This window comes from Prenolepis imparis, unplaced genomic scaffold, assembly GCF_030444845.1.
Source record: "Prenolepis imparis isolate NDT839.2.m4 unplaced genomic scaffold, iyPreImpa1.0 SCAF_9, whole genome shotgun sequence".
NCBI classification, from domain to species: Eukaryota; Metazoa; Arthropoda; class Insecta; order Hymenoptera; family Formicidae; genus Prenolepis; species Prenolepis imparis.
The window spans coordinates 11,482,378-11,509,280 of NW_028141167.1; the positions used below are offsets into that span (position 1 = coordinate 11,482,378).

The 26,903-nt window shown below is 28.4% G+C and overlaps 1 protein-coding gene across 3 annotated transcripts in view; it reads left to right on the top strand.

Moving 5' to 3' along the window:
* The first annotated feature begins 1,929 nt into the window (after positions 1 to 1,929).
* LOC145940160 (otoferlin) overlaps positions 1,930 to 26,903 on the top strand; it is a 39,819-nt gene continuing 14,845 nt past the window's right edge. For all 3 annotated transcript variants that reach the window (XM_083045070.1, XM_083045071.1, XM_083045072.1), the window contains exons 1-8: positions 1,930 to 2,415; positions 10,083 to 10,141; positions 14,410 to 14,598; positions 16,897 to 17,168; positions 22,024 to 22,282; positions 23,745 to 23,921; positions 24,173 to 24,235; positions 24,604 to 24,688. In XM_083045070.1, coding sequence (XP_082901196.1) covers positions 2,337 to 2,415; positions 10,083 to 10,141; positions 14,410 to 14,598; positions 16,897 to 17,168; positions 22,024 to 22,282; positions 23,745 to 23,921; positions 24,173 to 24,235; positions 24,604 to 24,688 — 1,183 coding nt within the window. In that variant the 5' untranslated portion in view covers positions 1,930 to 2,336. The remainder of the gene's footprint in view (positions 2,416 to 10,082; positions 10,142 to 14,409; positions 14,599 to 16,896; positions 17,169 to 22,023; positions 22,283 to 23,744; positions 23,922 to 24,172; positions 24,236 to 24,603; positions 24,689 to 26,903) is intronic.

Below are 26,903 nucleotides of genomic sequence, written 5' to 3' on the forward strand. Positions count from 1 at the left end.
TTTGTACATATTATTTCATCAATTTTAATTATACAGAATTTGATATATGTATATATATATACACATATTAATAGAATAATTACAGCAGAAAAAAATTAAACATAAAATTTACATTTTTGGAAGACATATCAGAATAAATTATCATGAATATATTTTGTTGAAAAATAACACAAATGGAATTTTTGTATGTGCAAATTATGATATAATTTCGGAATAATTTCGTGCATTGGAATTCAGTATAAAAAAACGAAAGTAATTTTATTGATACATTGAATATTGATACATTGATCAATTTATCAATCAATATTGATAAATATATTGTTATATTATTAATATTTTTTCAATTGTATTATATTAATACAATTTATGATATTTTTGCGCTGATCTTAAGTCTTCCTATTTTTGCGTGATATGTGCATATTTTAATAAGAAATATCTAGGATAAATCCAGGATAATCCAGAATAACTCAGGAACATCTTTTTACTTGTAAACGATCCGCAGTTTTTCTGATAAAATTGCAGTGACCCAACTGACCTCTCATATTTGTACGATATTTTGTCGTACGGTGCGCAGAAAGTGTCACATCCTTTATAATGTAACAAAACTTGCAATTACATTTTACCTTGTTTTTATGTAGATGTGCACGATAGCATTTGATGGAAGTATTGGGTTGTTCGGAAAGTCATTTCGTTTTTTTCACATACAATTTTCATGCAAAAAAAACGAAATGACTTTCCGAACAACCCAATAGTTTGATGGAATATATTATACATATATGATTGATCGCAACATAAGATTTCTGCATGTAAATTTTTGTAGAGTACAAAAATATATGTATGTAATTTTAATTTAGTATCTTATATATAACAAAAAGGGGCAGACATCTTTAATTGCTTATTTCTAATTACATATATGGATATAATTAAAGAATAAAAAAATATTGCATAATAATAATTATAAAAATTTTTAATTTTTTTTCTTAAATACTTAATAAAGTAGTAAAGTTCCTTTCTTATCTTTTCCTTTTCTTACCCTTTCTTTTCTTTTTTATTCTTTAGGCATCGCGTAATGCATACTTAAACGCATACTTTGATGTTTACATTCTTAATGAGAATATTATACAAAAAAAGTATAAAAGTAAACTCATTTTCTTTCAATATTGCAGAAAAGTTGCCTTTTATCTTTGAACTAAAATTTCAATTTAATTGTATTATATGAATTTATACTCTATACGTTTATGTAAAATAAACGTTTATGTTAAATATTTTATTTAACATAAACTAAATTATGCGTGTATTTTAAGTTCATGTAATATTTCCAATAATATAAATCACAAGATGAAGCGATACGGACAGATCTAATCGTATATTCTAAATTTATATATTTTTCTAAATACATTGAACTCTTCTTACAATTTCTATTCTATCTGATATTTTTTATAGCATATAATGTAAATGCTTAATGCGTATTGTAAATATTGAACAAGTAAAAATATTTAAAAGGTGAATATTTTGAATACTTTTAAATCTTTAAACTCATTTTGAATTTTTAGTGTTGAGATATACATATATTGTTTACAGATATTTCTTCTAAGATCCTAACAAATGTTTCTCTGTATTTTTATCATTTATTCTTGTTACATCTAAAAAATCCCCGCGATAATTGTTTCATTTTTCCCGAGTTTTAAGCAATTTGCATCAAATTCGCGTAATTAATTCGACGACGATTCGAGTAAGTACGAGAGGTGTACGTCATCCATTAATGACGTTCGACGTTCCGTATGATGTGTAAAACCGTGCCGGTTTTAGCGGGAATGGCGGTAGTGATGAACGTCGACTACAACAACCACTACGCATCCGTCATCAGGGGCGCGTGCGCCGATTGTACCCCGATGAACACTCGCGAGGGTTGTTTAAAGTGCGAACTCGGTAAGGACGCAGCAGTCGACGGGTCAGCCTCCAGGAGGCACGATCGCGCTCATCCACGTCGCGCTCCTCCTTCGAGAGGTGACTGAAACGTGACGCGTCTGAGATCTCGCGGTTCGGGACCGCTCCTCCTACACCTTGACCCCTGGCTGGTCGCCTCGAGCGTTTTACCTGGTTCGATATCGCACGTAGCAACGAAGGGATTCCTCGTTACATAGAGTCCTCGAATCTCGAGGCTCGTCTCTTCGATTTAAACAGCATCAGAGCTCACAATGAATGGCGCGAAAACGTTCTCGATGAATGGAATTATAAGCGATATCGTCAGACACGCGAGAGCGACCATCGAGAATTAGACGCGAGGTCCTGTATTCAACAAATTCCCGTAATCGTGTCTTAGCAGCGGTGCAAGAATGTCGCTCGTCCTTATCTTGAAAAATTTCCAAGGTCTTAAGTGCAAAGGCGAAAAGGTCGCGAGAATCGATTTTCGAGGTAATTAATAATTTTTTAAATTTACTAATTTGTCAATGTTTGCACGAAATGATTTTGTCGGAAGAAATTTGTTTGAGAGAATTGTTTGAATAATCTTTTCTAAATATGCTGTTCAGATTGAAAAAAAAACCGATGTGCAAATTGACTGTAGACTATTTCTTTCGTTGATATTTTTTAATACTCAGAAATTAATAATTATTTGCTACGTATATACATTATCTTTTTTATTTTAATTTTCATTTGTTTTTATTTATATATTTACTTATATTTTAGATCGTCGACAATTGAATTTTTCTTTTTGAAAGAAAGAAACTATCAGAGATGACTTGTTCTTATCTGATTCATAGGGTATAATCCTTCTTAATGCAGACATTAATAAGCTACATACATCTTTGTAGACATTAATAAGCCACATATATCTTTACTATTGCCTTTATATTATACTTTTAATATATTGTCGGTTCATTTTCCTATGCACATTCTATGAATTAATGTACAAGACACGTGCTTGGATGCATTCCAACGCGTATACGTCCTTTGTATACGTCTATAATGTATTGTATGTGAGCGATTGATCGCGTCGGAGATTTGTGTCTTCGTTACAGGAGAACATTGTGAACGGACAATGATCCGGGTCAATTTGCCTAAATTTCATGTTAACTGGTTGTAATTATGCATTGTCATGCATCGACGACTAATAATCTAATAATCGGCGAACGTGGATCGATCGAATCAAAATATGGACACAACTACGAAACTACAATACACTCTTCAATGAACTATACAGCACGTTTCTTGTCATATATTGTGTAAAATGTCAAAATTTAATTGTATATTTAACTTTATTATATCATAGAGTATATCATGTGTCATACACTTATATGACATTTACAATTATATGTCATATTCAATAAGATATTATATATTTTGTTTATAATGAGTTGCAAGTCTTATTATTGAAAAAAATAAAACGTTTTAAAGTTTCTAATATATATAATTTACAAGAAAAAAATTAATTATTATATTTTATCATATTTATTATTTCAAATATGCTTTGCTCTTCTTTAGATTTAAAAATTAATTTTCTTTTAGAACGTGTGTGTCATGTCTAATACTTTCATTTACAATAAATTTCTATAAAACATTTCTTTATAATATGGCAATAATAAAAATTAATGAACTTGTAAGAGAAATTAGAATTTAATTACTTCGAAGCATTTAAGAATTTAATTACTACTAATAATTAAAACGCTTCAAAAACATTTATCCAATATTTATGTTATATAACACAACCATGCTTTTTTAACTAGATATTTAAGTTGTCTTTTAAGATATTCTTTCTTCAACAAACTTTTAATTTGGTATTATCTCGCATTGTCATTACGCCGCGAGCTAGTGTTTGTAGAGCTGGAGAGAATTTACAGATGCGAAAGGACGCATGCTGAAATGCCCTAAGTCCTATAGAGAGTAACGTTTCATTTAATCATATTTGCCCTAGTTTGGGTAAACACGCTATATCGAAGTTCGAGAGAGAAAGATCTCTTTAACCAACACTGTGCATTGGCGATGTACGCACAGATATCTGTGTACAAATAATATTTATATATTCACGTAATAAGGAATTACACGGAAATACTGTGCATGGTATGAGAGGTCACCGTCCAACTTGCGTAATCCCTTTTCATACGAGCGTAATTTCGTGAAACATGCTAATACCTGGTTTTCGCGAATTATTCGCGATCATTAGGATTTACAAATATATCGTCAAACGTATCTACCTCATATGCATATATATTATGAAGCTGACTGTGTAAATTAGGATTATGCTGACACTAATACGCGAGAAATGTCGCATTAAACGGTGAATTTATAGAAAATCCGAAATCTCTATAATATTCGCGAATTAAACGTCTCTATATTTCTGCGATAATTAATTCTATTTAGAGAGAGAGCTTTAGCTGGGTAATTATTTTTTTACACAAATGAGAAACATAAAATATCTCTCTATTATAATATTTAATCGTAATATATATTTCAGAAAGTTAAAAATAAATTATAAAAGAAACAAGTTTTTTTGAGATGAAATACGTTACATCGAAGAGAGAATCTCTTCTGCGAGAGAGAATCTTTTATTTAATGCATGCGTTAGCAATGTACAAAACGCAGATATGATTTGTGTATCGACTTAATAAATGTTAGTTCTTTCAATAAAATAGACATATTAAAATATAAAGATCCTTGAGAGTACAGAAGTTTATATTTTTTTATATAACGAATTGGAATAAATCATTGTTCAATCATTTATTTCCAACAGTATAATGGGTTTTAACATGCTTTTATGAGTTTCAATTATTTTTACTTTTTTCTCATTTATCACAAAAGCTTCATTCATTAAAAGCTTCTTATCATAATACAAATATAAAAAATAAAATATAATTATTCAATTTGTCTCTTGAATATTTCTATTGCAAGATAATAATACTTTTAGCGAATTATCGATAGAGAACAAAATTTTATTTTATATATTAGACACATACATACAAAGCATAAAAATATTTAAAATTATAAAAAAATATTGCATATAATACTGTTAGAATTAAATAATATGCTTATTCTTCAAACACATCATGTATATGTACCTTTCTCGACAAAATTGTTTCATATAGTATAATATCAAATCAACGCGTTGATTTAATTATACTGTAACAAAATTTAAACGCTGTAAAAATAAATATTAAGTTTGATAAAATAGAGGCAGATGAATTTGACAAACATATGGTTGCTTTGACGTGCGTCAGCTACAAAAATAGAGGCGGTTTATCACAAATATTGGCCCGGCAATTGTGTTTTTTCTTCTTTTCATATTGCATTTCCACAAATCGCGAATAACTGCTCAACAAATTTTTCCGTATAATTTTATCAATATCTCGTTAACAAACGAGAATATACGGGTCGTGTATACTTGGAAAATTAATTAATTTCCCGTCAAGTTGTACCGCGACACAATAAACGCGATGAAATTACATTTGTGTGGCACTATACGTTACGGTTTATCAATAATAATTACTCGATTATTATAAATATAGATAATTTGCATTTCTATCGTTACGACAATAACGTCGAATAATAGTGCACGCAACTTTCTGCGTATATTACGCGACCACAACTGATTATTAAAGAACAATTCATCGTGATGCAGCTGTCTCGCGTGAAGTCTTTCATAAATCTACATAGCAATTATTAGGGTGTTATTTTCGGAATAGACAGATCGTTCACGCGGATAATATATCCACTAGTAAGCAATTTGCAAACGAGATCCTCGAGAATAAATCGATAGCTGCATTCGTTATGCAAAAAGAACATAATATTCATATATTCACCGACGAATCGCTTTTTTTCTTATGAATGCTATTCAGCTACTTCTGCATAATACCAGAATTCTTATTGTGCTCGCAACAAAAAAAAAGCCTGCAAGTATTATAATCATTCAGATACGAGCGACGGCGTCCATAGCTTAATTTACATAAAACCACATGTAGGTCGAACTGGCAAGGCTGACGCAAATGAATTTATAATAATCGCAACACAAACACTATGCTTTTTAATTATATTTCTAACTATGCATCTAACTATGCAATAAATGTAAATGTTTTCAAAATAAGATTGTGACGATTAGATAATCGGGTTTATTGTGAGTAAACGAGATAGAATAATAATTTTTTTATTATATTATATTTATTATATAATTTTTAAAATTTTATAATAACTATTAATTTTATTAATAAAATAGCATAGTTTTTTTTGTGTAGTTTATTGAGAGTTCATTAAAGAGAGAAAGAAGTAATAATTTATTTATTTATTGTATTATTTGTATTTATAGTAAAATTCGACGGTCAGCAAAATGTGTAATATGTATAATTAGAAAAAAATTACAAAAAAGTAATTTTTTGTTAATATTAGTAGATTGTTAAATTATTTGAAAATTAATGTTATATCAATATTATATCTATTTGTTTGTTCATTCTAGCAATATTTTATATAATATAAATAAATTAAAAAGTAATAACTCTCTATATCTGAAAATCAATATAATATTATGTTAAAAGAGAATTAATAGAGTAATTTTTTACTCATTAAATTATAAATTTATATAATAATTTCACAATCAAAAGACATTTCTGTCAATATTAATATTCAATATATCCGTAATTTTTTTTCAATTAATTTATATTCGAATTTTTTACGTCAATCAAATTTCTATCCAAATTCTTAAAATTTTGCGGTCATGGCTCATAAAAATGCGGCTCTGCTCGCGCATGAATATTTCTTATGCATACATTTCCTATTTTCCGATGGCACCATGCCATCGGAAAAGCCGGCTTTGTTCGCTTTCATTGAAAAAACGTTGACATTCACATAGAAAAAAAGTTGCGAAGAATGAAAAATGAAATTGCGTGTTAACGAACGAGCGCTTCGTATATGCGCCGTATGTGGCTGACCATAAAGCTACTTATCTACTGTGTGGAACTCTATCGCCGAGCTTTCCGCCGGACAACCGATAACAATTTTGTTATCTCGTCGCTTAAATTATACTACAAGTAAAGAGTAAAACAAGTCGCTCGAAAATATAGTTTGTTCGATAAACAGATTGCAGAAAATTGCATAGATTTTCGCAAATGATAAATAAATCGCGTTATATATGATCATACATATATCAGACCAGATGCTTCTAATATGATATATAAAGCTTGTTCTATAAAATATAAAAACAAGAGAGTGATGCCATAAAATATAAAAACAGGAGAGTGATGCTATATATATTTACTTAACTATAATAGTATTCCATTGATAAATTAAATTATTTTGTTATTTTTATTCCAGTATTTCTCGATTACTCTGTGATCTGCGAATATAAATAAAACGCATCACTTAAAGCTGATTTATTTTTCATATTTAATAAACACGCAAAAAAAATCATAAATTTTCGCTAAAGATATAAATAAATTATGATTATAATAAGCAAGAGAAAAAAAAATTAAAAAACAAGTCCTTTCTAGCGTGACGTAGAAATTGCAAGTTTTACGAGGCGGAAGTATGCTGATTAATTTTTTTAACGTTATAATGCTCTCACAAAGTAAATGATTTTCACATTATTATACGTAATGTTGGGCATGTCGGAAAGCAATACGATTTAATCGTATCTCGCATTGTGAGAATTCCATAGTGAAATAAAGGATACGGTATTTACTGTTGTTGTAAGAATAAAGGCAGTTTGTATTCTATCTCAAAGGATTCCTTATCCTGTACAACGCTTTAAAGTTGGGCTACGCTTTTTTTCCGCTTTATGAATACCAGCTACCGTTAGTACATGCTTCTGACGTAAAACCACAAAATGTAATTTTAATTTTTCTCTGAGTGCCATCATTAACCGGCGAACTTGTGAAGAACCAATGAATTTATTGTACGTAGTAGTATAATTAAATGCAAGACTGACATAAATCACATTTCTTTAAGTTTGCGAAACATGAAAAAGTTTTTATACAAAATTACTTATATTACTTATATTAATTTAGATATTTTATTTTATATTTATAAGCACATTTTCTCTTTCTCTTTTGGTTGTATCAACTTATTATACTTACTACTTACTTAAAACAAGTAATATAGTAACCATAGCGTTAACAGTAATGCGTGTGTATATATATATATATATATATATACAATATATTTCATGTCATATATTTTAATCTTGTAATTTATATTTATATATGTGTGCGTGTATTTTTTCATTTTCTTGCTATATATATTCTTTAATTTCAATATTGTGTTATTTATATTATCTTCTTTTTCGAAAAAAGATATGTAAAGTCGATACTCGCATATATCGAAGTTTATTGTTGTCGTTTTTCCGCGATGCTGATAAACTACTGTTTCGATTTGCATTGTGCGTTATATTCGTAGCATCGAGAGGCTGTCATCGCAAGGGTTAGCAGTTTGTTCAAAATAAAATTAAATAAAATAATAATAATAATATATATTTTTTTAAAAAATAATATAAATATATTTTTTTTTAATTCGCCAGTCGTAAAGAATATAGAAGGAGGTTTGTAATGACGACCAAAAACTGGACTAAATTGAATTCATTTATTAGATAAAATTCATAACGTTTCGACCTTAGGTTTAGGTCATTATCAAATGTGAAAGTCAGATGTATTATTTACGGTGTCAAATGAAATGCCATTATATAAATGGTATATGCGATGTTAGGATAGTTAATAATAAATATAATACGTGTGTCTTATGACATGACTAATCAGTAACTATCATAGTTATTGATTAGTCATGTCATAAGACGCACGTATTATATTTATTATTAACTATCCTAACATCGCATATACCATTTATATAATGGCATTTCATTTGACACCGTAAATAATACATCTGACTTTCACATTTGATAATGACCTAAACCTAAGGTCGAAACGTTATGAATTTTATCTAATAAATGAATTCAATTTAGTCCAGTTTTTGGTCGTCATTACAAACCTCCTTCTATATAAATAAAATAATAATATTAGTTTTAAATAATATGTTATAATACTTTAAACTCGATTAATATTTTTGATAGTTATCAGCTGATTTCTGTCAAAAAATATTAATCGCGGATAAAGTATTATAACACATATTATTTTATTTAATTTATAATGTTAAACTACTAACCCTCGCGATGACAGCCTCTCGATGCTACGAAAATGCACAATGCGAATCGAAACAGTGAATCAGCATCGCGGAAAAGATGCAACAATACTTGCGATAATTGCCTTAACATGCCTTTTTTAAGAAAGGGAGATGTTATAATATTTTAAATTCGATTAATATTTTTGACAATTATATCAGCTGATTTTTGTCAAAAAAGAATTAATCGCGGATAAGATGTTATAACGTATTATTTAAAATATATTATTTTAATATTTTCAACATATTATATACCCCCCATTATCGCTATAGAAATGTTATAAGATAAACACAATTTCTCACTCACCGATACGTAGAATAGCGGAGTTGTACACAGCATACATAGATCTGAAAACAAAATAATTCGCATTATAACATACACAATATAAATATGTAAGCTAAAATATTTAATTAGCATATTTTCGCTTTATTAATATTTTTTTACAGAAATCAGCTGATTAAAGTGTTAATTTACTAATTAATTTTTTAAATATGTTAATATTTTTGACAATTATCAGCTGATTTCTGTCAAAAAATATTAATCGAGAATAAGATATTAGAATATATTATTTACAACGCATATTACTATTTTAGTTTTTTAACATATTATTATTTTAAAATTTAATTAGCAAATTAACGCTTTAATCAGCTAATTTCTGTGAAAAAATATTACTAGAGTTTAAACAAACTTTATATTATTTTTTTTAAATATCATTTTTTTTAACATAAAACCGAAGAATGATGCGCGCGCTTGTGTTGTTCTAATTATAAATATGAGTGTCGTGTTTTTAACTTTTAATACGTAAGGCTTATATTATAAGAATTTATATTCTAAAAATTACGATTTTTTTTGTATATATCATAACTTTGTATGCCTGATATAATAAGAAATATATGAAAAAATTTTTATGCATTTTTCTTGTCTGTTGCAGAAGTATCGCATTATTCAACGAATCTCGAAGACAATGAGGATGTTATCGAAGTAGAACAGGTAAAAAATGTGTGTGTGTGTGTGTGTTTCTTTTCTTCTTATATTAAATACTTATATTTTTATTTCTGCTTTTTATTTTTATTTTATAGAACATGACAATTAAATCTATGATCTATGAATTTATAAGCCTTGTAAAATGTTAAGAATACGTATCTATATTCAAGATTAAATTTGTGCTTTAATGGAGTGGGCACAACAAACAAGATCATATTTAATATCAAAAAAGTTATTTAAACTTTTTTGCAAACTTGTATTCACAGAGTTGATCCAATTCCGCTGAGAAATCTTCGCTATGCTATCCGTTTTTCCCCGTTCTGATAAAATTATTTTACGTTATTTTAAGTTATAACAAACAAATTTCTTTAAAAGCTTTATTCTAAAATTTCAACCAAAGTATAAAACGAATTTTAAACTTCTAATAATAATTATAAAATAAAATTAATTTCATAAGAAACAATTCCATTTAATACAAAACTAGAATTTAAAAAATTAAGGAAAAATCCAAAAATTAAAAATGTTTAAAACTATCACATGTTATACATAGGTATATAGAATTGTAATTTAAAAACATTTTTTTAAAGCTGTTATTAATTAAAGATATCTTGAAACAAAGCAAGATGAAAATGTTAAATTGTTATAATTATTTTAATTACTTATAAATATTACTTATAAATATTTCCGTTCAGAAAGTATTCCCTCGAGAATATTTTTATTCTAGTTATAATTAAATACATATCTTTTATTTCCATTAAATAATTTTTTTTAAATACACGACAACAACGATAGATATCGTTGCAATAATAGCCTTCCGAGTGAAGTGTTCTTGACTGAAATATTGGATTATCCGAGTGCTGATGTCCTGTTATAAGCGTATTGTGAGCGTCAGAGTAGCAGATGTGCGTATCATTTGGTAAAAAACGAATCTGTCACGCCCTATATTGCAAACGCATCAAATCACTTAGAAATCGCATTTGAATAATTTACAACGTTGTTCACAAACAGAAAAATAAAATGTCGCAAACACGCGATATTCTTGTTTATTGATGGAATATTAAAGTTGACACAAATCAAATGTAGAATGTCAAAGTGAGAGATGCTGTGGAATGTCAAGATGTAATTAAAATAATCCGAGAAAGATCTCTAAAGATTAGTACGATGTGTTAAAAGAAAATGTTGGTCTGGCAATAACTATTACCTTTGTTAACTGTGACTTTCATAAATTGTACCTCATTCCGACAAACTTCTTGATTGTATATTTCTCTAAATTAAAGCGAGAATTCCAAAGAAAGTTTTATCAGAATTTTTCTCTCAAACGGTTCTTAATTAACTTTACTTGTAATTATACATAATATATCTAAAAAATATTTATAATTAAGAGAGTATACAGCTGAAGCGCTGAATTCATTATCAAACAGGTGAGAACCCGAGGGTGCCATGATTGATAATCATCGTTCTCGGGTCGCAAGACGAGATCTCGATTTTATATGCACATAACGTGCCCGACCGATGTTACTACTACTATGTTGCGGCAAACAATTCCATTCAACTTTTATGTCACGGCCGAGAAGAAAATGTACGATGATAAAATCGATCCACGTGCTCACCACCATATGATGCGGTCGTAAGAACATAAAAACGTGACTGTTTCCACGCGCGATCTTAAATGAACCGATAAATATTTTTCATAAAGCATCTTTCATGCATCGATCACAGTGATCAGGATATCGTATTCGTCCGACGCGATGGAGAAATGAACGATTCTGCATAAACACATATATTTTCCCCAGCAAGAATAATACATATTCATCGGAAATGATGCAATTTGAATGTACGTCTCTCGCGATCTAATACAAGTTTAATCGTTGATTTTAATTGTGAAAATATACGTATCGCTTTTTTATTGTTTGCGATAACTCAATAGCGCGCGGTTTCACAATGGCAAATAGCTCTTTGTTATTGTCTCTTCTTGTGAAAAAACAATGATAAAAATTGTTGCAAGAAAGACAAGCTTTGATATTGCCAACGGATAACATTACCTACGCAGGAAATTGTAAAGTTTATACAAAAAATATAAAATGTTTGCTAAACTAATTCGCTGCGTCGCGATTGCACAGGATACGAAAGCTATTTAATAAGCTTCGGGAATTCAATTTAATGACGTCAACATGAACCAATCCATTACCAGTGGTTCCACGTTAGAGAAACTCGTTTGACAGTTGGTTATCTGACAGTTCTGTTCGGGGACGATGTATCGTTTCTCGTAAATACGATCTACGAAGGAAATAAATGTGTTGCAATATCCTGGTATAGCTGGCATAGCTCGGACAGTTGTAACATGATGTAACTGATAGACACGTGCAAATTTGCATAAATGGTCAACGCGTGTTATGCGTGTCCTCGTAAATTCAAGAATTACAATTTTACAATGTTTTCAAAGTAATTTTGTTCTATCTTTTACAAAGTTTTGATAAAATATTTAATAAAGATAAATAAAAAAGAATAATTATACGAATAATTTATACAATTGTGTAACTTTTCTATAACATGGATTAGTTTCTCAAGTTTTCTCTTCTAATAAAAAAAACATTGTAAATAATTAAAGCAATCCAATTAAATGTCGAAGTGAAATAGAAAATGAATAACTTCAACGCTTTTTCATTTTAAATAAAAAAATTATTTTTTCAAGTTCCTGTTTATGTAGAAAAATTGAAATAAAAGATGGCAAAATAAGATGTTAATAATAAAAAATTAGAAATTTTTATAAATACATAAACTTTATAAAACAAATTTTTTATACATTTTTGTGGCTATACGTTTTTAGGCAAGAAATCAAAAATAAAAAAATGGCTACATGTGATACAGATAAAAGAATTTCTATTTAAATTTAAAATTGAATTTCTAGTCTTTGAAAGCATAAAACGGTAGTTTATTTCACTCTTTTCTATTTTGTATTGATACTGCATGGCATGTGTTTGCCAAATATGGAGCACAAAGAAACGCACCATTTTTCATTAAATCTTGTTTTTTCGACAGAATAATTAAATTAATCTGCATGAAAGCGAGATTTTAATAATGATAAAGCATTTTTCTGGTCTCATAAAAGATTCTCCGTAAGTTCTATAACTATTTGTATAATTTACTAAAGAATTCATAACTTTATAATTACCGATTCTTTTTAAGGAATTCATAACTTCGTCATTATCGTTTCTTTTTAATGGCTATCGATTTTTTTAATTCATAAATTTTACGTTCTAAAGACAGAAATGAAACGGGCGCAATGATGAATATAACTATATTAAAAATCTCGTAAAGAAGCGTCTCGCGCTTTCTCGAGCGTAAATAATAGATCACCTTTTAGCGGGTCTCTGCTTTCGAGTCTTTTCAATATCGGTTCTTTCTTAAATATCGCATGGTTTTCTCTCATGGTCGTCTATTCGTACTCAATTTATCGATCCACTTTTTTATTTATATATCCACATTTCGTATGTTATTTCATGTGTTTTCACATGCGTGCGGACTGAACGCGTGCAAGCTTGCGATCGTGATTTGAATAACCTTTCTTATGATAGCATTATCAGTTATCAGTTTGCGAGAGGGTAACGAAGAAAAGGCAAGGTTTTCTTTATACATTCTGTAAAAAAAAAAAATAATTAAAAGAAATTAATGAATATCTAATCTGCAAAGATATAAAACTCTCATGTTCAAAATGAAGAATTGATTTCAAAATATATAAAAATTTTCTTCTCCTTTTTATTTATATTAGCGATTTTGATAAAATCAGATAAATTTAAATCTTTAAAAATTCTTAAAAAATTAAAATCCTAGATTTAAATTTATTGTAACTGTAATCTATGGATACAACACGATTTTTACTTATAAAGAATACATAATAATAATGTTTTTAAAAGAATATAAGATATATTACAGTTTCTTTTCTAATCCATATTGAACACTTAATCTATGTTTAATATCTATATTACTTTATAAAAGAATTTATTTTATCTTACAGAACATACATTATTTTACAGAGAAACTTAAAATGATTATCAATAGCAAATTATTAATAGCATATTATTGTAAAAAAGCATTGTAAAGGGAAAGAGATAACAATTCAATTTTATAGAACATGTCAATAAATAGACGTCAGTTTAACTTTTGTCGATTTCCTTCAATCTATTAGTTTTTTTAAAAGAGAGGAATGCGGTGGCAAGAGATTCTTTTTATATTCGCATTTCAAATAATCCCTTTCTCTAATTCTTTGATTTCAGAGCTTCACGTGGAATCTAGGAAGACCAGTGGATGAAGCAGAAGTATTGCAATTGGCAGTTGTATCTCGCGGAGTTCTGAGGAATGAAAAAATCGTGGCGAGATATGGATTGGTATTGCAGACGGTGGTACGCGAAGGAAGGATCTTGGTTTCGGATTCCCTAGTTGACCTCAATAACAAACCGCTCCCGGTACGTTCCAATATTGAGATGAATGATTGAATATGTTTTGTAATTGTATGATAAATGCGCAATACGTATGCATATTGGGGATATGTAATTTTCACTGCATTCAAATATGGCATCGATATTCTATCTACTATCTGCAAGGTACTGGCATTTTTTCCGCAAAGTTTTTTTTGCGATAAAAATTGTCTATTCTTTGTCTAACTCATTTGATATTTTTGAAAGAGTATAAAGCACAAGAGTCTCGAATAATTTCGGAATTTTAATCCACGTACTTGACATAGATTGTCTAAGCTAATTTTTATATAAACAAACTGATATAATAGATTCTTTTAATTAATGATGAATAAGTTTTAATTGGATTTATAATATAAACAATAAATACATTTTTAAACGATATAAAAAATATAGTTAAATAAAACGGAAATAATAGCATATGTAATAAAATATATAATTAAATACCAATATATAAAATAATTAATTTGTATATATATGTTTAATACAAACATATATACATATATTATCAGATAATGAATAGAAATTTATTGTGTTCCCTTAGGGTTATAATTATATATTAATCAAATCAGATAATATTTTCGATATAAATGCTGCGTTTGCTTTTTAGGCGATAGATTTCAATACATACAATATTCTTTAGTTCTTCTGAAGATGCTGCTGAATGCGAAGGCAAGTACTACCGAGACTTAGGATAAATTGGAAATAATATTGTTATCATTGTTAAATGAGTTTGGAATTGACTACATTCCTGCATCAAAAGAAGAAAATTAGAGCACGACATATTAATTATTCAAGCGACGAGAAACAAAGCACAAGTTTCAGGCAGACATTTCAAAGATCCGTGTGTATTTCATCCATCAACACAACAACAAACTTAATTTACTCGAGAGCGTAATTTGAATTTTGCTTCTTGCCTATGCTTCTTCCTTTCACAGCAACAATACTAAATACTCCGTTCCAGGTTACATTTTCGCGTAAAGAGTACTTACGTGCGTCTGACACGTAGCATTTTAAACAGGCGAACACTCGAGTACAAGTGACGTAACTTGCATGTACTTTTTAAGTGGATCCCTCTACGGTATATAAACACTCTTTTCTTTAAATGGATCTAAATATATAAAGAACTTATTATCTTAATGACTTATTAGCCGTCATATGTATATATAGAAAAATTTGATAAATTTGGATTAATATTGCAACTTTTATAAAATTTGACAGATCTCTCTCTCTCTCTCATATTTATATTAATTAATATATTAGACAATTATTTTAAAAAATAAGAGCAAAATCATTGTTACACATATTGTTAATAATTCTTTTATTATTAAGAAATATTTTTATCGGCTCTCAGTATTTAATAACTAAATGTGATTCTTAAATTCGGCCTAAGAGCCAAGCACGAAAATTAATTCAAATTTTTCGGAACGGTATCTCTTGGTTTGAGATTACTAAGTTCCATCAAATTAATAATCCTCGAATTATCCTCTAATTCTCTTTTATTATTGTTGTTAGAAAAAGATAAAGTTTCAAATTGGTCGTTTTTTAAGTTTATTTTTAATTATCTGACATTTAACATATCGCTGCGTTTACCGTTACAATATGTAATTATTATTCATAACAAAAAGCACTCTGAAAACGAAATGTCGTCGTAAAATCAAAATGGAGTACGTATTTTGTTAACAAAGTTGAAATAAGCGATAAACATGGAAATACCTCCTATAAGATAAACGAGATATATCAATTTTTCTTGTGGTCCTTAAAATTTCTGAATTATATATCGGTCTTTATAAATATCATATAAAATAATAAAATAGAAAGAATGTTTGTAAACAATTCTTCCTTCTAATATTGAAAATATATATTCTTAATATTTTATACTTCTCTCACACGTGGAAATATATAATTATTTTAATACATCACAAATTTTGAAGTTCATCTTTATAAAATCATAAAAAGACTTATAATAAAGAGTAGCCAATTTTTTTTCTCTATTTTCCAAGAAATCGCTATTATAGAAGAGAAAAAGAAAAGAGAAAGAAAAAGATAGTTTTTTTCAAATATTTCTAATATCTAAAATTGCTAGTCAGTTTTTCTCGACCATGAGCGTTTCCCCCCCGATTAAATGGTAATCTAAATTATGTCGTAGAATTAATCTAGCTGTTATCGTTGCAGCCATGTGATATCGTGCGCAGCACGATAAACGAAGCACCATACTTCTTGTTTCTATCACTCACCGATTATTTTTATTTCTGTCGAACCCTTTTATAATCCACTATTTATGCGCAGGCGGTGGTGTGTTTCGAAATTCGATACAATCCCCCGGACGGAAGTTGTAGTTCGTACGCGGCCTCGGAAATAATGGAGGATGAGCATCAGATGTTGATCGATATCGAGCAGAATATCGCGAACCTCGAGAGAAGTTTCGAACAAGCCAACAGCAGCACGAGCAGCGGAAAAAGAAGGGGCTCCTGGCATACTCCCGAGAAATCAAAGAAGGGTTTCTTACCAAGGGGCATCTCTATGTCGACCAGTGACAAATCACCTGATACCCGGAAGCGGTAAGTGACGTATTGTCAAGTAATAAAATGACATATGTACATATTATTGCGCGCCAAGATTCACTCTTTAAAAATTTACCCTACACAAATAAAAAGTTATTAATTATATAATGTATAGTCGCGAAAAGTAATTATATTCTTATTCATAAAAATTTATAAAATTAGTGAGTATAAAATACTATGTTTCTAATATTATTGTATTTTACAATTTTGTTCTACAAGCATTATTTTTTCAAATCATGCTTCTGTATGGCGTAATATTTTTTTAAAAAGTAAATATGCATTTTAAAGTTTCATATCTATAATTGTAAGTAAAACTATTGAAATCCAATTGATATGCTTTTTTTAATTGATTTTTTTGTATTTGTAAAATGAGTGATTAAATTGCATCAGCAAATTTGCCCCAGAATCATTTAAAAAACCAATTAAGGAACGAACAATAGGAATTTCATAAATATGAAAAAACTGAGGCAAATATTTGCCTGAGGCTAACTTGACAAATATTTTGCAAATATAAATCGGATTTGAATAAATGTTTTGTGAAAATCTACAAATGCATACTGCATAATCATATTACATAATCAATAATGCATATATTTTATTTTGTCAATAAAATTTATATTATTTTAAGGTTGTGTAATATGTATACTCTCAAAATACACACACACATACAAGAGATACTCTTTCCGTATTCATCTTGCCGTAAAATGTTCTTGTGCTGGCATAATCTAATCATATCTTAACATATATATATATATATATATTCCCCGCATTGTGACATGTCCAGATGATGATATTGTAATAACGTTGCTTTTTTGTGCGCGGTCATAAACTCCCATCTAAATAGAATTTACGCATTTGGCGTTTAATACGCGATAAATTGTCATCCTTTATCATATTCTGTTTCATTAAACGATGCAAAATTACTCATTTAATAGCAATTATTGTTACTGCATTTTTAGTGATCTTTTACCACATTTTGAATTATACATTTATGTTGAAAATGTAATCATAATTACGAGATATAGTTACATCACTCTAACGTTATTACACTAAATATATATTGCACGGGAGTATATTGCCGAGACGGTCAACACAAATTGCGACAAACTAAAATTATGTTCAATATGTAAACCTCATTTAAAGACAGTATAAAATAGACATTGTTGAATTAACAGGAAATATTTTTATCTCATAAATTTATAAAACGTACAAACCATTATGTAAAAGAAATCGTTATTATATTGCCACTAAGCGTAATCTTATATTTAATTAAATAACTGTTATTTAATCAAATGAATGATTATTAAAATTTTTACTTTTATTGGCGCGTCATTAAAATTTTTAATTATAATTTTAATTATAATTAAAGTTTTAATTATAAACAAGTAACAAATTTTTCATACATATGGAATTAAATGCATAACAATTGCCAATTGAGAAATTCAAATTATTGAATTCTTTCGTCAAATAAATTATTGTATTTTAACCTCTCACATATTTATGTTTCAAATAAGATTTAAATTTTTTAATGTTGCTGGTTTTTACAAAAAACAGTACAATTTAAAATTAATTTAATTTTACAATTTGATCAAAGAAAAATGTTACATTAATGTTCTTAACAATCACTTACTTTAATAAAAACTAATTGCTTTAATTTTTAATTGAATAATTTATTAGATAATTAGATAATTTAGTAATAATAAATAATTCTATAATAACAAAAATATCATCTTCTTACTTATATGTTATTATGTTTACACTCTCTTTAATTTCATCTATTTTTTACTTTATTCAAGCTCAGAATTATATATATATATATATATATATATATATATATATATATATGGAAATTTCGATATAAATATGTCTCTGCAGTTTTGCTTTTTATATTTATTTTTGCGAGATGCTTAGAGACTATAGTATGTACATGTATTCGGCAACATTTTTTACGTGTTATCAAAAGTGTAAAAGATATATATAATATCTAAATGCATGTGTAGGGGTAAATTGTATACACTTTCTATTTTCAAACTCGGAATTTACAAATTCGGAATTTACAAACTCGGAATTTACAAACATAAAAATACACCTTATTCAAAAAATTTTTATTTCTTGCATATTTATTTATATTTTGCAGAATATCCATAGTAATGTGCATTCGCGACCGTTAACACATAACTTTTATTATCAAGTGTTAGAAAAAATTTTACCTTTGATTTACTAAAAGTATTGATTAATTTTGTTCAATTGCCGAGATGTATAGAAGAGATGCATCAATTGTTTATTTTTATTTGGGCCCTCAAAATTATGAAAAAAAATAAAAGTTGTGTATCCAGAAAACTGATGTCTTATAAATTTATTTTCGTAAAAGATATCCGCATTTAGTAACTTATCATTGTCACTATTAAAATGTTTACTGTTTACTATCGTATGTCACGTACTATCATATGTAAGTATAAATTGTGGCTATTTTTTGCTCCATTCAAAATCGGGATTTCCAAAGAATAAATGAGTCGCTAATTAAAGCTGTGCTTATCGATTTTTGTTGGTAACCTCTGTTAATCTAGCTTCGATGCAGCTTCAACGTCATTAGCGTGTTATTACTGTAACGCACTGTTACATCGTCGTGTCATCGAAACGTGAAGAGATTGCTTAATAAGGACGTCCGGCAATGTTGATGACGCTGTTGATACATTAAAGTTCGTTATCGCGGCGTTCTCGATAAATCTTTTAGTGACGGAAAGGTCAAACTAGGAAGACATGAAGAATATAAAAAGATTTAACACTAATCTTATACACGGGATATATTTATTTTTGCACATATATTCGTTGATTTACGAATTTTTATTTAATTTTCAATTTCTATTCTCATCTTAAGTTGCGTTAAAATTACTTTGCGTCCAAGAATTTAAAGTATTTTGATTTGCTACATTAATCATGTAACTAAGAAACATCTGTTACATTTGTATGTGTGTGCATATGGATCTCTATGTGTGTGTTTATGTGTGATAAATGAACTCTTAGTTGCTTTTAGTACTTCTCTATAAAAGCAGAATAAAATCTTTTACGATAACACAAAGCGTGACTACTCTTTTTATTGTGTAACACACACAACACGATATATTATATTTATATTTATATATGTATATATATAATTTCAAGATATACTTTGTAACTTTGTTTAGCTTCTTATTGGAAAATTTTATCGAACTTATTGCACAATTGGTCCTAAATCTTTTTCCTATGTTTCTATTTTTCAAAATAAAATAAAAATATGATTTATACTATTCTTTGTATATATAGTCTATCTCCGGTAATAATGAAATCTTATCTCGATACGTTAGAAAGAAAGTTATCTTTTATATCTCGCGAATATACATATATATATATATATATATATATACATATATATCGGTTTCTTCGGTAAACTAGGTTCTCCTCAGGGAGTGCCATAGCAATTCCTGTCACTGCCTTTCGACGTAGGAACGTAACTCGTGGTCGTCCATACGTGTAATAATGTGCCTGTGACACATTTTCATTCGCAAAACCGCCCACGTAGATTACATTCGCGACGATATTATAATCAATAAGGACTGAGGTAGAACGAATGTGACATATCGTAGGTGTGAGAAAATATGGGACCCTTGCCAATTTCGTTCCCGTTTTGGCCAGTAGTATAACATGTGTTTCAGCTGACAGATTATAATGACATATATGACATATGAGATATATGAGATATATGAGATATATGAAATACCTAATCATCTCAATTTCATTCAAGTTTCTGTAACTTTTTTTAAGATTTCAATAATTCAGTAATGAAAAGAGAAAATCAACAAATAAATTGAATTAAAATTTAATATTTAATTTTTATAATATACAAGCATAAATTATATATATATTTTGTTTAAAGTTATTAAATCTATACCTATCTATATTGACCTTTTCATGAATTATTTAGTAATATTTAAAATATATTAAACACACGTATACACGTGTCTTTCAAAATTTTCGTCATATTTTTATTTTAGCTTAGGAGATTTGAAATTTAATGAGTGCATTTGGGATCAAAAGCATTTTAATCCACCATTGTGTGCTTACGGTAACAAGCGGGATTTGGATGAGATTGTGGTTGAGAGAGAAAGAGAGAGGGAAAGAGACAGAAAAAGAAAGAGAGAGAGAGAGAGAGGGTGACGTCATTGGACGACACACACATTCTCGGGGTGCAACAACAAGAAACTCGACCGAAATGATATAAACGTGAGATTCTAGTAAGCGGCTTTCCAAGCCATTTAGAAAAGCGAGAAGTTGGTTGGTTTGTATATCCTACAAAAGGGATATACAAACTAAAATGAACTGAGACATTTATTTCTGCGGAATTTATATTTGAGCAATAATATTAAGAAATGCCTAGATTTTATATAAATATAGATTTTAGATAAATATTTGTCACTCTTCTCTTTTCCATTTTTGCTAATATATTTGGCGATAAATTGTAGAAAAAAATAAATATTTTTCGTTATTAAAAGAATATTGAAAGTTGTTATTTAGTGCAGTTTACATCTTTAGCATTTGTCTATATATTATTTATATTTATTAGAATAATAGAGAGAATAAAAATACATGTTCACTGTTTAAATCTAAATTTTGTAAACAATATAACTTGTTAAGTATTGCACTTAATTACGTATCCCGATCAATATTGGAGCAAGATAATGTAGTTTCTTGAAATATCGTGTTGCTCGAATCGTTAAAGTTTCTCGGCACGGATTACAACGGAGAATTAGTTTCGAAGGAACTTTATATCTATTGTTATATTGAATTCCCTTACATTCCCTCGCATTTCCTTTAGAAGCACTTTGAAGAGCATGCGATCCTTGCTGAAATTGGGAAAGCAGAGACCGCCACGTGCTCGGTCCTGCGACAATAACTCGGAAACGAGAGAACTCCTCGACAGACAGGATTCCAGCTGCCCAACTTCAAACGAACCATCACGTACAAACTCCATGACATCTCTCGAAACGAATACATCCGATAACGACAGTCAAGTTAGTGCCAACCCCGAACAGAAAGCGACAGCTGTAAAACCGGCCAAGAGATCAAAGCCTAAGGTTAATATCTTTTATCTCTTTAATAAAATTTATGTTACATGTTGCATGTGTAGAGAAGAATGCCAGAAATTCTGTCAGTCTCGCTTATGACTCTCATATTCCAAAGCATAAAATATCTTACATATAATATTATATAATATATAATATTTAAAAAACTGAAAGTTTACGAATAATATTTGCACCCCGGATGAAAATCTTATATATATTTTTTTGTATTAATTGTTTCATTTATTTAAAATTTTATTCAATATTACATATTTAATATATTCATATTATTGTTATATTTTTATTTTATATATTTACAGAACTATATTCCGATTATAATTTATAGATTATATATTTATTTTATATTATATAAGTTTTAAGGTGTATTTTTTAAACTTTGCCTGAGAAATTATTGTGCTTCACTTTTCTATAATAATTAAATGTTTATCAAGCAAATTTTTTAGAGAGAACTCATTGTCAGTTTTCGCAATATAAAGTAATTTCAGAATGTCACAGCAGTCGTGTTAAGCATTATAGCGCGATAATTCCGAAGTAACAACTGTCCATAAATAATGGTCCAATTATCTGTAAATGAGTTTGAAATCGATCGAGGGCGAGTGAGAGTAAATTGTAAAGTACGAGCAAAGTTTTTACGCGGAATTATTAAGTTTTCTTTTTTTCTCTTTATAACAAGTTATGAACTCTGCTCGCAATAATATTAGTATGGTTCGTATTAATATTACAAAATAAGATATTCTTCTCTATAAACATCTCACAGTTATTATAGTTTAATATTACATTTGTCTTTATATTTTAACTTTATGCGATATTTATTACTTTTACAACAAATATATTCATCTACTTTTGAAAGGAAGAAAATGTGCTTTGAAATCGCTTGCAAATAATAAAGCATGTTCTAAATGACATATCGCTTTTCTGCTGATGGGAGCATGAATAGAATTATCTATACATTAAAAAAAATCATTTTGTATATATATATATATATATATATATATATATATATATATTGTGCTTGATATCTTTCTTTCAGGATTTTAAATATTGCGCCAAATGAGAAATATACTTCAAAAATGTTTATATTATAAATTTATTATATATATTTTAATATCTTTCTATCAACTTTTTATTATATTCAATTCTCATCAATATAATATTTATTTCAATTTTCTAGAGATCTTTATTACGTTCAAAACATTATAACATGTTACTTGATGTTGCTTCTAATAATTTCAAATGTTATCCAGGCTTTAAAAACACTTAAAGATAATAGAGGTGCATATACTCTAAGCATTATTTTTTTCTCTTTGTCATATTATATACCTGGCGCACATATATAGCATTTCTCTCTCTTAAATTCAAAAGTATTGCACTCCAACGGTGCTATTCTGCTATCATATTTTTTTTGTAATTCAAGCGATTTAAATGGAGATCAGCGCAAACTTTTCTCATTTCACAGACGAGCGACACTTGGCAAAGTGCATTAAAAGCCCAGGATTATCAAGTATGCGTTACAATCATTGAAGCGAGGCAACTCGCAGGTCTCAACATGGATCCGGTGGTCTGTGTGCAAGTTGGAGATCAACGCAAATACACGAGTGTCAAGGAATCCACGAATTGCCCGTATTATAATGAAGTAAAAAGCAGAAATTCATTATTTGCATGATTATAGATTTAAATAATAAGAAAAATTTTTAAATATAAAATTATAATTGAAAATGTAATTAATAAGATTTCTGATACAATTTATTATTTACTTCGCGGATTTTATTCCAATGATTGATGGAAATTATAATTGTTTCAGCGTATATCTTCGTGTATTATTCATATTATTATATATATATATTTGAATTTATAATTAATTCTTTCTTCATTTTATATTTTCAGTATTTCGTCTTCGATTTTCACATGCCGCCCGTTATGCTCTTCGACAAAATCATTACGTTGTCGGTAAGTTTATCCGCACGTATATTAATTTACATTGTGTGTGATATTGAAACTCCAAAGCAGGAAGAATCGATTAATTTGCTCATTAATATTTAATACATTTAAAATGCATTTAGCCGCGTGATAAATGCGCGTACGTGAATTATTTCCCTTCATTAACTCTTTTTGTCGCTTTTATCACAATTACATTCAGAGGATATTTAGATGCATATCGGAAATCGATCATTGAGAGCTGTATGATTTAAGGGAAGAACATTTAAATTCTTTATGGAATTATATTCGATAATAAATTAGGTGCTTGATATTCAAGATGAAAACGCAAAATAAGGAGAGAAAGAAACTCAATCAGCGCATCTTTTAATAATACACAGGTGCAGCAATCGCGGAATCTCTTGCGCGCTAATCTAACACTGGGCATCTTTAAGTTAGACATCGCGACGGTATGGGCACAACCAGGTACAGGTTTCGCATTGTCCAGAAATTAAACGAGTTTAATGCTCGGTGCACATAAGAATTTTTTTCTTCGAGAGCAACTCACGATAAACGACTCTGAAAAAATATTACAATTGGTGCAATTCAAATATAAATTGCAATGAGAAAACTATATTTAAAGCAAGAAATATATACTATAGTTTTTAAAAAATGATAACTTAAAATATATATTAAGAAAAAATAGATAAATAATAAATTGGTTACAGTTGTATTTGGAATATATGTCAATTATATTATATATGAAATAAAATTCGGTCTTATAATTGTAGTAAAAATTTTTAGCACTTTCTTAATGACAATTTTTTTTTTAATGTCTGTCATAGGAAGTATTATTTCTTTGAAAAAAATATTCGTAAATATTTGATAATATATATGAACAATTGTTATCATTTTTATCAAGAGTTACTGTCGCAGATTAAATTCTCAAGTGTACACCCGGTGTGCGACTCGATATTTACACGGTATATGATGGCAAGTGTATTTCATTTTATCGGCAAGTGTTATTGTCAAATAAAATATTTCCTTATTACATTGTTCTTTGCACTTTGCTTGCAAGTTTCGAAGAACTTCGTGTTTGCAAGGCAGATATTTTCTTCCGCGGTATAACTCCAGGAACTTTAGAAGCAGTAAAAGTCGTTATGACGCATTATTTTCTAACAAAAAAAATCCTGCTAATTCTTACTTTCTTAACTCTTCGTGGTCGTGAATTCAAAAGATTCTCTGAAAGTGTGTGCGTGTTTTGTAACTTCATGTTTCGTAACTGAATAATATTGCACGCTTAGAATCTATCTGGATTCTTATTTGTCGATTTTAATCGATAAATAATTGTTGATTTTTTTTGCTTAAAACATTAATTTAATCTTTAATTAATTAAATGTATTTTTAATATTATTTAATATAATTTACATTTTAATGTTAGTAAAAAAAATTGATTAATCTTACAATATAAATCCACTTTTTATCTCATTTTAATGGTATTCAATCTACGTACTATTTTTTACACACATTAATAATCTAAATGTTAGTAGTTTATCGATGTTTTATCTCGAATTTCATTACATATTTCGAGAAACACACGCATTCCATGTTCTAAACATTATACGCGGAAACATCATTAGCAAATGGGTAAACATTTTAAGATGTTTTCAACGAACGTTAAAGTCGCCATTCTTAGTATGTACTATTACAAAGACGTTTTTACACAGTCAGGTACTAATAGCAGTGTTACTCATAATAATGAATAAATTAGCACACTTATTCGCAAATGGAACAATATTATAACGAAAAATATTTTTCAATCTTTAATATCAAAAAGAATAAAAAAAAAGAAACATAGAAAAATATATTCCGTTCAAAACAAAATATGTTTTTCTGAAAGGGGCTTTTTTTTCACTGAAATCTAGCAGAGTCATTCTACGTAATTCATCGGTCAACATTTTCGATGGAATTGTTAGAAAAAACCGGAAAAAACGCTATGGAACGCTATGAAAATATCAATCATCATTTGTCAGATGTACGTTGCGCGAACAAACACAGAAACATAACGTTCTATTTTTATCTCGAATCGTCCGCATGCCAGGCTTTTCATCATCACATGTACATATTATATATGTATATATATAGATGTGTTTCTTACGCATGTATTATACACTCTTCGTAAATGTGTATATACGCTCAGTTTAATCCTGACTCATTCTCACACACGCTAAAGTCTGATGTGGCACGACTACAAGTTTTATGATCATCCATATGTCACAAGCTAATATATTGCCCATAGTAAGATAAACTTTCAATTAAATTATTCATATAGGTTTTTCCGATTCAATTTGTTCAAATCGATAAAAAGTCACATATTCGCGATATTCATTTTGATAAGAAAAATAGATAAGACTAAGTACACGCATACAAACAAATTTTTTAATTTATTCATTATTAGAAGTGAATATAACATCGTGTTTTATATAAATCCACGAGTGTTTTTTTTTAGCCGAACAATCTATAATAAATAGAGGTGATTTTTTCGAAGATTGTTGAACGTCATTATTTGTTACAAGTTTATTATCAATATTAAATATTTTAAGAATAAAGTTCTAAATAAGTTTTTTATATAAAAACAAATTAAAAATAGTTAAATTAAAAAAGATAAAAAAATCTGTCAAATATATTTTATTTTTAAATA